The sequence below is a fragment of the Zootoca vivipara genome, chromosome 6, assembly GCF_963506605.1.
Source record: "Zootoca vivipara chromosome 6, rZooViv1.1, whole genome shotgun sequence".
NCBI lineage: Eukaryota > Metazoa > Chordata > Lepidosauria > Squamata > Lacertidae > Zootoca > Zootoca vivipara.
Genome location: NC_083281.1, coordinates 26054560 through 26069906, shown reverse-complemented (window position 1 = coordinate 26069906; position 15347 = coordinate 26054560). Strand labels below are relative to the sequence as shown.

The window sequence follows — 15347 nt, the reverse complement described above, 5'->3', positions numbered from 1 at the left end:
AGCTGTGAGCTGGAGGCTTTTGGTCTGGAGAGCTGACGTAGGGTAAGCAAATGTGTTCACTGGAAGAGGGGCTTATCTTGGTTGCCTTCACCTATGCTTAGCGTACTCATGTTAGGAAATGCCATCAGTAATCTCCCCTCTAGAAGGGAAGCAGACTCAGAAAAGGCCAGTAAATAGTTAATGGTTTGAAGGAGGAGCAGCAGGACCAGGAAGCTCTCCGATCCCAGCAAAGGTGTGGGCCTGAGCAGGTGTCCAATGCTGCCTTTCTCCAGTGGGACAACCAAAGGGTATTGCATTTATCGTGTTTTTTATATTCTGTTTTGAGCCACCCAGAATGGCTAGGGAAACCCAGCCAGATAGGTGGGGTAGAAATATGAATTTATTGTTATTGTTGTTATGTGTATATATATTTTTTTAAGAAAAAAAAAAGCACTGATTATTATTAACCTGAAATGGAGAAGTCTTAATTGCCTATCATAGTCCACAAACCAAGAGAGGTATTAAATGTACCACATGAGGACATCTTCATGACAGCACAATGTGCTGCTGGCTTCTCGGCACGTACCGGTATGTAAATTTTAAACACACCCAAACACAGACTGCAATTTATGTGGAATAATGTGCACGTCTTCCTCCCCCAGGTTCGTCATCGCAATTACGCTGACCAGTCACAAGATCTGACCATTCTCACGATGCAGGCCCTGCAGATCAGTGCCGTGGTTTGCAGTTTCATCAGTCTTCTGCTCTTCCTCATTGCCCTGGGATCAAACCACTGGGTAGCAGATAGCAATAGAACCATTGGCCTCTGGAGATTTTGTGTTTATTACGGGGTCAATTCTGGTTGTTGGTCACTTGGGACGGATGTGAATAGTAAGATTTTTGTCTTCTGATAAGTGTCCTAGTGGTGTGGTATTCAGCACTAATGTGAGTGCAGTGGGTTCCAGCACAAAACAGCTGATGTGGGCAGCATACAAAGGGTGATGGTACTCTATTTCGCTGATTCCCATCTGATCTCCAAAAATCACGGCCTTTACTGTGGTATAATATATGCAACAGGTGATCCATCAGGACACCACTTTTGTTTGCTGAGTGGTCTCCACTGGCACCAACTATAGGGGGCCCTGGACGCCTGGACCGTGGGGCCTCCAATGCGACTTCTGGAGCTTCGCGAGGCCCCAAAAAGTGCATTGGAGGCCTCACAGGGCCTCAGAAATCGCGTCCGAAGCCTTGCAGGGCCTCTGATGTGACTTCCAGTTTCTCCCGGAGGTCAGGTCAGAGGCCTTGCTGGTTGTGTTCAAGGCCTCACAAGGCCTCAGACGTGACTTCCAGGACTCTCTGGTATTGCTGCCGCGTGCGCAACATAACGTGACATGATGACATCACATTACGTCATGGTGTGCTACTGGGCACCCATAATCTGGGGCCCAAGTTGGCGCTCCTGGGAGTCCCTGTCCATAACTATGAACCACAACCTTTCTGCATGCTGCAAAGTATCCCGGGATGACTGCACACTTAAATTGCACTGTGTTCTTGGCAGGTTTGTTGTGTCCCACTGTCGCTTCATGTGGTGTGTGCGTGTGTTTCTGTCTGTCTGTCTGTCTGAGGCAACTTCCACTGCTTCTTTGAACCTGCATACTGCAGAGGGAGATTGGCAGTTTGGGACTAATTTTGGGTTGTTGTTTTCAATGGATGTTGTCCCACCATGACTAGCTTCACACTGAGGAACATCTGATAAGCTTGTAACAATTCCCAGGACTCCACAAACTGCATCTTAGTGGCACCTGAACCACCAGCAGGAGGAACAGTAGTCTGGTCACCTGCAAAGCAGCTAAAACTTCTGTTACCATCTTCCTGCTTTACTAGTGCTCTCTGATGAAAGGAGAAGAGAGACGCTGGACCATCCCTGTAGGACACTGGACCACTGATTTGCAACAGCTTGAGACTTCTGCCTGGGTTGGGGAGGTTAACAGGCGGAAAATGTTGGTTCGATGTCAATGACTTTAGGACTAGGTGGAGGTTTTGTTTGTTTGTTTGTTTGTTTTTATGTGGGTCAGAATATTGCTTTGTATGTGCCCCCCATGCAATTTATGTTATATGAAATATTAAGATTTTATGTGATCTCCCCCACCCCTCCCTTTCACTCTGTGGGAGAGGGCAGAATGAACACCTGTGGAACATGGCAGGTGTTGCAACAGGCCAATAACCATCGTGCTGAGTAATAGGAAGCTGGTCTCTTAGGGCAAATGGGGCATTGCCCCCCCACCTCAGTCTGTTCTCAGCCAGCCCCCACCTGCCAGCCTCCTTACTTATAATGAGACACTTACTGTTGGACTTCCTGCCACCACCTCTACCACGAGTACCTAGAACAGGGGTGTCAAACTCAAATTCATCGGGGGCCGCATCAGCAGTTTGGTCACCCTCAAAGGGCCGGTTGTATGTGTAGGACTATGTGTCCACTCTTTATTATCATAAATTATTGTCACTGCATTCAATCATTACTGTTTTTTGTAATAATGTAAGTAATAACTAGCTCTGAAAGCAGAAACATAGTCAGAATAATGGCAAGTAAATATTCAAATGTACAATTATTCTACAATTTATTGAAAAATGATTTTTGGTAACTGCACTGGGTGGTGGAGGCTCGCTAGGGTTTCATGCAGGAGCTTTGCAGAGCTACTAGTACCTGGAGATGCTGGGGTCCTTCTGCATGCAGGACAGATGTTCTGCCAGTGAGCCACCACCCTTCACCAAAGGGACTGGCTGAGGTTGACTCACTGGAGCTGCTCTCCTGGTTCCAGGGTTTAAGGGCCAGAAGTATAAAGCAGCATCCTATGTTTCTGAGGAGAGGGAGGGGAGGGAGGGAGGAAGGAAGGAAGGAAGGAAGGAAGGAAGGAAGGAAGGAAGAAAAGAGGGAGTGGGAGGGAGAGAGGAAGGAAGGAAAGAGGGGAGAGAAAGAAGAGTAGGAAATAAGGAAGAGAATAAAAAAGGAAAGAAAAAGAAAGAGGGAGAGAAGACGGAAAGGGAGAAAGAAGGAAGTAGAGAGAAAGAAAGAATAAGAATGAGGGAGAGGAAGAAAGTTGGGAAGGACGGAAGGAAGAAAGGAAAGAAGTAAGGAAGAAAGAAAGAAAGAAAGAAAAGAGGGAGCAGGAGGGAGAGAGGAAGGAAAGAGGTGAGAGAAAGAAGAGTAGGAAAGAAGGAATAAAGAAGGAAAGAAAAAGAAAGAGGGAGAGAAGACAGAGATAAAGAAGGAAGGAAGGAGAGGGAAAGAAAGAATAAGAACGAGAGAGAGGAAGAAAGAAAGGGAGGGGGGGTCGCCGCCTTGATTCAGCGCCAGAAAAGAGCGCGAAGGGACCCAGGGGCAAAAAGCATTTCCGCGGCCCCAGCTGTTTGTCGGCGCTTTGTTGGCGTGGCGCTTCAGCAGCAAGGTCCCACTGCTGGGTCCCGCTGGCTGGGGCGCTCGGCGGGCCACATGACGAGGTCTGGCGGGCCGGATTTGGCCCCCGGGCCTTGTGTTTGACACCCGTGACCTAGAAGCATCAGCCACCAATGGTAACAGCTCCACCTTGCTCCATTTAGGAACTGACCCCCTCAGGTAGGATTAGGAACACCATCACAAAATGGTGCCCCAATGTGTCTAAATTAATTTTATTTATTTAAGTTGGGGATTCTCTTGAAAAATACAGATTAATTCTGAAATGGAACACCATCAGGGGCGTACCCAGCACCCGGCCGACCAGCTCCCTGAAAAGCGGCTCCCCGCCTGACTGTCGGGCAAGGCAGCGGCTCGAGTCGGGAGAAGCAGCCTCGGCAAAGCTGCCGTTCTCCCTTTGGCTCCTTCCCTATCTCGCAGCCCCAGCGGGGCTCCTTCCCTCCCAGCAAAGTGGCTTCCCTTCCCCCTCCCCCTCCCCACCCGGCAAGGCAGCGGCTCGAGTTGTGAGCAGCAGCCTCAGCAAAGCTGTTCCTCTCCCTCCCTGACTCGCTGTCAAACCGAAGGAGGTTTTCCTGCAAGCTCTTCCTTCCTTCCTTCTTCAACCCTCCACCCGAGGGATTCTCCCCACAAAGCTTACCACGTCTCTCTCTCTCTCTCTCTCTCTCTCTCTCTCTCTCTCTCTCTCTCTCTCTCTCTCTCTCTCCCATCTTTTATCTCCAGGCTTTAGACTTCAGCATTTAATCCTAACTGAAGAAGTGTGCATGCACACGAAAGCTCATACCAAAATAAAAACTCAGTTGGTCTTTAAGGTGCTACTGAAGGATTTTTTTTATTTTGCTTCGACCTGTAACCCTCTTCCTTTTGTGACACTTTTTAGTTCACTTTCGCAAGTTGTGAAAATTATTACTGTATGATAAATGGCCTCAAAAGTTTTGCTTTTTAAAATATCTTTTTTGCAGCACCTCCTCCTGTGCCCAGCCCATTGTTGTTCGTTTGAGCTCAACAGCCACATAAAGAAGGAGCTGTGAGCTCAAAACCAATTCACACCCCAAGTAGATTTGCCTGGGGGCAGGGATTTAATTTGCATCTTGCAAATCCCTGACATTCTTTTGTTTCAAAGGAAGAACCTGTGTATTTCAGTTCTTCACCTCAAAGAACTGCAAGCCCCTCTCTTGAGCTGGTTTAGGTATCCAAAGCTTGCCAAATTATAGCAAACTGTTACTGTCCTTTCCTAAGTGCTCCTCTTGTTTCTGTTTTATGTCTTCTGGGCTGTAGCTCAGTATAGATCAGGGGTTCCCAACAAAATTTTCTCGAGGACCCCTCATCGAGCTGCTATTGTGACAAGGACCCCCATTAATTCCTAATCCTAAAATTAAAAAGTGAGAGCCAAATTAAGAGTCTTTTTATATTTATACGTTTTTTTACAGTTACAACAGAGTACTCCATCAGTATACAGTTAGTTTTAATTTTCAGTTCTTAATGAGATGGACCACTTTTTAACCAACGGTCCATTTTTAACTACGCGAACTGTAGCTTCCGCGAAAAACAACACTTTGTTTACAAATACTACTGTTTTGCAAAGAGGCAGCACGCGCCAGGGAGGAGGGAGGGGAATGGAGAAGACAGGGTACCTGCGCAGTAGCGCACAAATGAAGCCGACGCGCACAAAGCATCTTGGGGAGGTGAGCGTTAGTAGAATGCGTGCGCTGCCTCTTTGCAAAACAGTAGTGTTTGTAAAGCGCCACCTAACGGCATACAGCAGAACTACTGCCTCTATCTAATTCTAGTTTTGCGCTAGACTCTGCTCATGCAGGAAGCGGCCAAAACAAAAAATCTGTTATCATACGAAATATATTTAATATATTTTTTATTCTAATAGCATCTTGCGGACCCCTCTGGCATAGCTCGCGGACCCCTGGGGGTCCCCGGACCACCTGTTGGGAACCACTGGATAGATCAACTGCCTTGCATTGCCCTAGGTTCAGTTGCAGGCATGTCCAGGTAGAGTCAGAAACTCTGGAAAGCTGCTGCCAGTCAGTGTAGACAATACTAAACAAGATTGACCAATTGACTTAGTATAAAGCAACTATAAACAAGCAGCTAAGCAGTTTTACATTAAATAATAGGATGAATGGTTGACTCAGTGGATCATGTACCTGTGAGTACCATATTTGCAGTTCATCAGGTAGTAATTGACAGCATGTACATGGAACAAAACTGATAGGCTACGTTGCTGAAGGTTGGGTCTCTTGAGAGCATACCTATTGCTATGGCAGCAAAGCACATTATTTGCGGGGCGGGAGAGTGACCAATATGATCCAGGGGTTGGAGCAATTCCCCTATGTGGAAATGTTACAAAACCTGGGGCATTATAACTTTTAGAAAAAAGGCAAGTAATTGGGGGTGGGAATGAGAGATTTTTATCCTTCTCATAATACTAGAACCAGGGAATATCCAATTAAGTGGATGTGAAATTCAATCTATTTCAGCATTTTAACTTTTTGTACGTTTTAAAGTGGGGGGGATCAAGTTTTGTAAGGACAGGGAACAGAAGGCACCCCACCTATCAAGTCTTTGCTGGAGAGAAAATATGTCTGAAGATCTGCATATGACCTTCTCCACCTGCCCCCCCCTTCTTATTTTTCTTCTTCCCAGGAGGGGTGAGGGGTTAAAATTAGGAGCTGGATTTGATTTGATGACTGGCAGTTTATTAATCTTTAAATCCTACCTAAGATAAAATGAATCAGCCCTATAGATAGGTATAGATAGATCCCCAGCCAAGCTCTCCTGGGCAGCCCCATTGCCACTGCAGAGCACTCCTTCAGCTCACCAGGTCTCACCTGGTGAATGGGGCTTGGGCTAGAGGGTGGTTTGGCAGGGCACATACCAAACTTTCTGTGGGATGGCCGCCCCTGGAGCCCTTTCCAGTGACTGCCACAGAGAAGCCTGTTTATATATTTCTTGGAGTATTTTAATCATAGGATCACAGAACTAGATGGTTGGAAGGGACCCCCGAGGGTCCTCTAGACCAACCCCCTCCAGTGCAGGAATCACAGCACTCACAAAACAAGTTTGCTCCATCTTCCCTGTGAACAGCCCTTCAGATACAACAGAATCATTCACATAGTTGGAAGGGAACCACCAGGGTCATCTAGTCCAACCCCCTGCAATGCAGGAATATTTTGCCCAACATGGGGCTTGAAACCACAACATTAAGAGTCTCATGCTTTACTGACTGAGGTTTGTTTATGTTTCCTGTTTTATTTTCCCAAGCAGAGATAATGTGTAAGCGTGGTGTCAGCTCCCTAAAAAAAGGTCAGTTTCACCTGGGCTCCGTAGTCCCGCCCACAATCCCACTTTGTGGCCCCTCCCCTCCCGTGTCTTGGCCCCGCCCCTGAATGACCACGGCTCCCCCCCCTAGTTTTGATCCTGGGTATGCCCCGGAACCATAGCTGCCAAGTTATCCCTTTTTTAAAGGGATTTTCCCTTATGCTGAATAGGCTTCCTCGCGAGAAAAGGGAAAACTTGGCAGCTATGCCCGGAACACCATACTGTAGTTGCAAAACGGACATGGAACAGATAAAGACTGATCTATCCATCCCAGGCATGAGGTATTACACAGGATGCCTGCAATGCAATTGTCCAATCCCATGGATGCATTTAACCCATTTATTTCTCTCTCTTCCTCCCTCCCTCCCTTAAAGATTATGTCCACACTACCAGAGTCTTCATGCTGCTTGGGATGACTGCTGGAGCCACCTCTTGCCTTGGTATTTGTGGCAAATATTTTGACTTCCAGTTTGGCGCCATCTCCAGGGCCAAGACCTCAGCTATAGCCAGCATTGTTGCAGGTATTAGTGGTCATAAGCATCTGCTTCTGGCAACCAGAGCACTCCTTTCAGCCACTGAATTTCACTAGCTGCAGCTTCCAGAATTTAATTTACGAATACTATATATCCTAAATGTATTTTTTCTTCCTAGCTGTTTGTGTCCTGATTGCCATGTCCAGCTACACAGGGCATGTGGGATCACTGGCCAGTTATGGATGGTCTTTTGGCTTGGGCTGGGCCTCCTTTCCTCTCTTCCTTATAACTGGTGAGTATGTGTCAAATGGGAAATGCTGAAAATGTGTGTTTTTATTTAAAGGTTTGCCTTCGCATGGAGTTGCGTGCCGAGGTACCAAGATGTCCCCCCAATAACTCACACAATACACCATAAATTTTGTTTAAGGGTTTTTGGCATTAATTTTGGCCACAACTTTATTAAAATACATATCAAATGTGAGTGCTTGCTTAGTCATTGGTTCCCCAGCCATCTGTCCCCCGCCTGGGACAGATCTGACCCCTCTAACCTGTAGAGGAGCCAGTAAGTAAGCATCCCCTGAGAGAGGACGGGGCAGGGGGCACATGCCCTTCATAATGTCCTCTCCCCAGCATAGCTGCCAAGTTCTCCCTTTTTTAAAGGGAAATTCCATTATGCTGAATAGGCTTCCTCGTGAGAAAAGGGAAAACTTGGCAGCTATGCTCCCCAGATGCTCCCCATGGCTCATGCGCGGCCTGTCCCCTAGAGGGGTTAAACAGACAAACATGTAGAGCTCAGGATTCCTTTAACGGAATTCTTCTATATGGCAGCAGCAATCAAATGAGGGTCAGGCCCATCCAATATCCGTACCCCTCGACCAATTTATTTGAACCAATGACTAACCGCAACCTTACGAGTTGTGACTAATTGCAGCATGGTAGGCAAACCCCACCTGACACCAGTCAATCAGTCAAGTGGAAAAATTCCTACCAGGCAACTGAATACAGGCGACCCCGTGACAGGCACTGCAAGGTCAAAGCAAGGGGCCTAAACACAGTGGAGGGCATAGCTGCCAAGTTTTCCCTTTTCTCGCGAGGAAGCCTATTCAGCATAAGGGAAAATCCCTTTAAAAAAGGGATAACTTGGCAGCTATGGTGGAGGGCGAGCGGGAGATTCAAAGCAAGCAGCAAAGAGGAGGCACAAACTGCTTCTTAAGCTTAAAATAAGACTAGAATTGTCAATCACGAAATTGCAGCAATTAAAACCCCCCAGCAACAACCAACCCTCTCAATAAGATACAAGGTCCTCAAGACTGACCCGCCCCCAACAGCCCTGGGACATCTTGTTAACCCTTCCGCAACCCATGCTTTCCCCTATAGTGAGAACCTGCTTTGTCAGCTGCATTCTTTCATTAGGAACAGCCTGGGGCTGAGCTACATATCTGCGTGCCGAGGCACCAAGAGGACCCCCCCCCCAATAACTCACACTGACACCATAATTTTTGTTAAGGTTTTTGGCATTAAAATTTGGCCACAACTTTTTTTATTAAAATACAATCAAAATGTGAGTGGTTGCTTAGTCATTGGTTCCCAGCCATCTGTCTCCCACCTGGGACAGATCTGACTCCCTCTAGCCTAGTAGGGGAGTCAGTAAGTAAGCACCCCCTGAGAGAGGACGGGGCAGGGGGCACAAGCCCTTCTTTGTCCTCTCCCCAGATGGTCCCCGAGGCTCATGCGTGATCCTGACCCCTAGCGGGGATAAACAGACAAACATGTGGAGCCTGGGATTCCTTTAACGGAATACTTCTATATGGCAGCAGCAATCACATGAGGGTCAGGCCCAGCCAAAATCCGTACCCCTCGACCAGTTATTTGAACCAATGACTAACCGCAACCTTACAAGTTGTGACTAATTGCAGTGTGGTAGGCAAAAACCACCTGACACCAGCCAATCAGTCAAGTGGCAAAATTCCTACCGGAGATCGCTCCGGGACACCGTGACGGAAACCAGAGCTCACAGAAAGGCTGTTTACCTTCCCGTCGCAGTGGTACCTATTTATCTATTTGCACTGGCATGGTTTCAAACTGCTAGGTAGGCAGGAGCTGGGAAGAGCAACCGGAGCTCACCGCATTGTGGGGATTCGAACCGCTGACCTTCTGATCGGCAAGCCCAAGAGGCTCTGTGGTTTAGACCACAGCGCCACCCGCGTCCAGGATCCAGGAATGATCCCACTGATGTGCAAGGGAGGTAATGCTGGGGCCAGTGATTTGGATATTTCAGATAGTGTCTTATTCTCCTCAACGTATTGCCCTAACCAGCTCTTTTTCTCTCCTGACAGGTGGGCTGGCTCTTCGCCTGAATACTGTGCCAGGGATCAGCTCTGATGGCCTTTCTAAGGCACAGAAGCTATAGATGCTTCTAGTGTGCTTATAGAATTAAACAGAAGTTTCTAGGGTGTTCTCTGTGTGAGGAAAGTTATCAAGGGAACAGAGACATGCACCTCATACCCAAAGACAAAGTGCTGTACAGTGGAACCTCGGTTTATAAACACCTCGCTTTATGAATTTTTGGTTTACGAATGCCGCGGACCCATCTGGAACGGATTAATTCATTTTCCATTACTTTCAATGGGAAAGTTTGCTTCAGTTTATGAATGCTTCAGTTTATGAACAGACTTCCGGAACCAATTACACCTATGCTTGTTTATGAATGCTTCAGTTTAAGTACTCCGTGGACCCGTCTGGAACGGATTAATCCACTTTCCATTACTTTCAATGGGAAAGTTCGTTTCAGTTTATGAACGCTTCAGTTTAAGTACTCCGCGGACTGTCTGGAACAGATTAATCCACTTTCCATTATTTTCAGTGGGAAAGCTCGCTTCAGTTTATGAACGCTTCAGTTTATGAACAGACTTCCGGAACCAATTGTGTTCATAAACCGAGGTACCACTGTAATTACAGGCCGAAAGGAGTCTCATGTTATTCTATTATTTCCTGTTCTTTTTTTCTCATTCTGTGCTGATTTTTACTTGCTAAGTGTACATAGATGTTTAAGTTCCAGTTTTTCTGCTAAATTGTGCAGCAACTGGATTTTTGAGAGACTTTACCTTCCAGGGAGCTGGAACTGTACTACCAAGCTTACTTTATACCTTTAGCAAACCTTTACTGATAGAGTTTAGGTTGTTGTTGTTGTTGTTGTTGTTGTTGTTGTTGTTGTTGTTGTTTTGAATTACACGTTGTCTTGCAAGCTATTCTACTCTGCTAGCTGCTACCAACCAAGCAGGCATTCCTGGGGTCATTTGAGCACAAACCCTGACATACTGCCATGCATTCTACTCATACTGATCTAGAACAGATTACAACATTTGTAGCAGAGTAAAAACTTAAAGAAGGAAAATGAGCATAATAGTCACCAATCCAACACATTCAGGCACTGCCCATAAGAAATCCAGTTGCAACAGACTTAACTTAAACTTACAATATAATAAAACTAAAACTTTAATACTAAGCATACTATATACGGAACACTACACCAGAAGGGGGACCCAGGTGGCGCTGTGGTTAAACCACTGAGCCTAGGGCTTGCTGATCAGAAGGTCAGCGGTTCGAATCCCTGTGACGGGGTGAGCTCCTGTTGCTCGGTCCCAGCTCCTGCCAACCTAGCAGTTTGAAAGCACGTCAAAATGCAAGTAGATAAGTAGGAACCGCTACAGCGGGAAGGTAAACGGTGTTTCCATGTGCTGCTCTGGTTTGCCAGAAACGGCTTTGTCATGCTGGCCACATGACCTGGAAGCTGTACGCCGGCTATAATGCGAGATGAGCGCGCAACCCCAGAGTCGGTCATGACTCGACCTAATGGTCAGGGGTCCCTTTACCTTTACCTTTACACCAGAAGGAAAGAGAGATAGAAAGTGAAACCCAGGCTCCTTCTGGCCTTATGAATATAGCCAGCATGACCTTGACAAAAAGAGAACAGAACCAGTTTAAGCCGGCTGTACTCAGCTTCTCTGAAGGAATGACCAAATATCATGAACCTTCTGTTTGCTTCTGGGCAGAATAGAAACTTACAAGTCAGCTAGAAATTTCCAGCTTGCACCAGTTTCTTTAACACAGAGAAGTTTCCAGAACCCTCTTGAATGAATTGGAATAGGAAAGATCTCTACATACCAGATCAATACTTTCTGTACCAAGAAAGGCAAACTGACACATACTGTTAGGTCAGCATGAGGAAAAGAGTGTGCTACAATTTGAGATGAGATACGTTGATGTATTGGGTCACAGACACAGTCTGCACTGGGACAAGTTGGACCTGGAGGAAATGACTGAAGCTAAAACATTATACAACTAGTATATTGAAGCCCGTTAAAATAACGGATGCTAGAACATATGTGGTGAAACATATGTTGTGAAACATATGTAGGTAGGTATGACTGAACTGGGGAAGTGGGTAGCCTTGAGGCACCACAAAAAAAGCCCTTTTGGCATGATGGCTTCACAGCAGGGAAACACAGGAGCAGTGAAAAGGATGACAACTTTTTTTTGCAAGGGAGGAGAGTCAGGGGGGGGCTGATGCAGCCTGCCCGCTAGCCTTCTTTGAGCTAGAGGCCCTAAACAGGAATGCCTGGGGTTAGGGACCCACAACAATCCCTTGAAGGTAGGGGTGGGGAACCTGACAAAGACATTCTCTGGGGGGAAAGGTTTGGGGAGCCCATTCAGGTGGTGGGCAGAGCCAAACCATACCCCCTTCTTACACACACACACACACACACACACACACACACACCTCTCTCTCTTAGCCCTGAGCTCCATAGGTAGAACATGAGACTCTTCCTCTCAGGGTTGTGGGTTCGATCCCCACGTTGGACAAAAGATTCCTGCACTGCAGGGAAGGGGACTACAGGACTCTCCAGGTCCCTTCCAGTTCTATAATTCTGATTTTCTCTCTCTCACACTCACACACACACACACACACACACACCAATCTCACACAGTCTAAAGCCTGAGCCAGAGTGCCAGAATATGCTGGGGATGAAATGGGGGGGGAATTGAGAGGTGCTTAAGAGCTGTAGATTCTTATCCCTTGGGGCTGAGTGCAGGAAGGGTCGAGTTCATGCCCCAGAGAGTTATGGGTAAGGGCTGGTGTTAGCGCAGGGGAAATGCCGTGGGTAGCATGGAGACAGGATTCAAAGAGCGCTGCAGGCAAGAGCTGGAGAGGGTGCTTGCTGGGAGAGCCACCTCAGGCACCGTATTTGTGCCTCAAGCAATGCCTACCTATAGTGCGGTGGGGAGGGGGGGGCGTTGAGGCAAAGCAGGCGAGGCGAGAGAGTGAGAGGAAAGTACCCCTTTCTGCGCAAGGTGGTAGGGGCTTGTAGAAACGCAGGCTTTCTGGAGGAGCTTGTTTCTGCAAAGGGAAGCCGGCGCGCGCGGGAAAGCTCTCCAGGGGAGGCTGCAAGGCAAAAAGCAGCGAGCGCCTAGAGCTCTCTCTCCCCCCCCCTCTCTCTCTCATTCTCCAGGGGAGGCTGGGCTGGGGGAGGGGCAGGAGTGGGTAGAAAGCGGAAAAGCCTTTCCATGAGCTGCCTGGTGCAGCCAGGCTGCTCCTGCCGCTGCCGCCACTCCTCCTGACGGTTCCCCTAAGTCTGGAGAGCGGAGAGGGGCGAGAGACAGAGAGAGCGCTCTGCGTTCCCGCCGCTCCTCCTCCTCCTCCTGCTGCTGCTGCTGCTCACAGTCCTGTCAGGCAGGAAGGTTCCCCTAAGTCTGGAGAGCGGAGGGGGGAGAGAGACAGAGAGGGAGAGCGCTTTGCATTCCAAGTCCCAACGGCTGTCGTGGGGCACATGCGCAGTAGGGCAAACCCGGGGACACACGGGAAAACTGGACGCAGAGACACAGGGACTTTATTATATAGGATAGCAATGGGGTTAAGGAATAGCAAATTCACAGCAAATTGGAAACTGTTAACTGAATACTGAACTAGCCAACTTAGTGCCCTCCAAACGCTGTTGTGTTACAACTTGTCCATTGGCCAAGCAATATTATTATTCCTTCAGTGGTTGGGTTAAATGAATGTGCTGACTAAAGAAATGGATTTTATTCAAAGATATTCAACTATTAGACTTGGACGGGCATGATATTAAGTATGGGTGGCATGCCGGTCTCTGGTATGAGAAAGCAAAAATATGTAAAAACTTTTCAAACCACGTGATTAGAAAAAACCTACACAGATTTTGGGAAAAACATACAAACTGATTAGAAAGGAAATCACTGTTGTGGCTATTCCCAATGGATGTGATAGCAAGGAATAAAATTAACATGGGCCATCAGTGGATAACCTACAGAGATCTCTTAGATTTAAGAGAACAGGAGCGCAGAATGAAATAAATTAGAAGAGAAAGAATCAAGTGGTGGATTGACTTCAGAGTCACCAACTTAATGAACTATTTAAGATGGACAAAAAATTGAGTTTGCAGACCAGAGTTCCCAGTCTGAAAGGGAACTTTTAAGAACTAAAGACAAAACATTGCCTTAAATGTATAGGCTGCTGCTAGAATGGGAAAAGAAAGGTGAATTTGCAAAATCCTGTACGATTAATAGGGCAAGGGATGTGGGACAAAATAATTGAATTAGCATTCTGGGAGAAATTATGGAAAACAGACCTGAAATACACTGCATGTTATTTACTGAAGGAAAACCGCATGAAAATGATCCACAGATGGTATTTAACGCTAAGCAGATTAGTGAAAATGTTTGGAGCTGGGAGTATAAAGAGGTAGAAGGGTCATTTTACCACATGCATTGGTCGTGCAAAGTAATTAAGGAATTCTGGGAAATGAGTACAGTATAAGAAATAATAAAAAAAACATTTCCCAAGAAACCAGAAGCTTTTCTTCTGGGAATGGTAGCAACAGAAGCCCCCCCCCCAAAAATCTGTTCATGTATGCAGTGGCGGAAGAAGCCGCTTGGGTACCTGGAGCGGCACCTGGGGGCGTGCACCCCGGGGCGGGGCATCACTCCGCAGCGTGCATGTGCGGCATTGCTACGTACGACATACGTAGTGCCATCGCACATGCGCGCTACGGAGCGGTTTGCTGCCAGTGCCGCTCCAGCGCCATACGGGGATGGTGCCTGGATCCTCTGCTTGTGTCTGCAGCTGCAAATGGAAGATTCTCCGTTTGCGGCTGCAGCCGCAAGCAGAGGATCCCGGCACTGTACGTATGGCGCCGGATTGGCGCCGCTCGGCTTGGGAGTCGCGGGGGTGTGTGCCGAGTGTCACCCCCCTCCAGGGTGGCACCCGGAGCGGCCCACCCCCAACTATGCCAGTGCATGTATCCCAGTACAGCAGCTCAAATTTTACTTGCACAAAAATGGAGAACAAACGCTATGCCGTCTAGAAATGACATTTCAAGATGCTGGAAGATGCGTAGCTAGCCTAACTAGTTCTAATAAGATACGAGAACAAGATGATCGAGAATATAAAAAGGACTGGAAAAAGTTGAGTATTTTTTTTAAAAAAAATCAGTATATACATGCGAACAGATTAGCAGGCCTTGAATAAATTCAGCAGTGTAAGAGAAAGCAGGAGATAAAGAGTAAGAGTAGATTTTGGCAACTTAGAATATGCAGAAGAGGTGTGTGTGGGGGGGGGGGAACCCAGGGAAGGAGGGGAAGGGAAGTCTATATGTGGATGTGGTTATTTTTTTTTTTGTATCAGTCGTTTGTAGTTTCTTTTTCAATTTCTTTTGCTTTTTTTACATGTTCCTTTTGAATCATTTGTAAGGATGCAAATTAAATTATAATAAAAAAGGTAAGGAATGAGTAAGACAGGCAGCTTGTATGAATCAAGCAGAAAGGAATTATCTATGGATTGCATTACTGTATTTGCTTTGAGTCTTTGGCCTTCAAATTCTGTATGTTTTGGATGTGCACATGACTATTGTGATTCTTCTGTTTGTCTCACATCATAGCTTGTGGCTTTAAAAAAGAATATTTTTAACACAAGCACACAGATTCCCAAGCCAAAAAGGCAACCTCATGACAAAGACAGAAATATGCCTTTGGATTTACACACGTTCAAAGAATAAAAGACTGTGCATGTGCACATAGGGGGCGGTCAGTGTCATGTC

General features: G+C 46.8%; 1 protein-coding gene across 1 annotated transcript; it reads left to right on the top strand.

Moving 5' to 3' along the window:
- Nucleotides 1–302: 302 nt before the first annotated feature.
- On the top strand, nt 303–14861 carry LOC118087159 (peripheral myelin protein 22-like). The gene is made up of 4 exons (XM_035119543.2): nt 303–870; nt 7135–7281; nt 7412–7525; nt 9570–14861. The coding sequence occupies exons 1-4, from the start codon at nt 609–611 to the stop codon at nt 9641–9643; spliced, it is 597 nt and encodes a 198-aa protein (XP_034975434.1). The 5' UTR covers nt 303–608; the 3' UTR covers nt 9644–14861.
- Nucleotides 14862–15347: the final 486 nt, after the last annotated feature.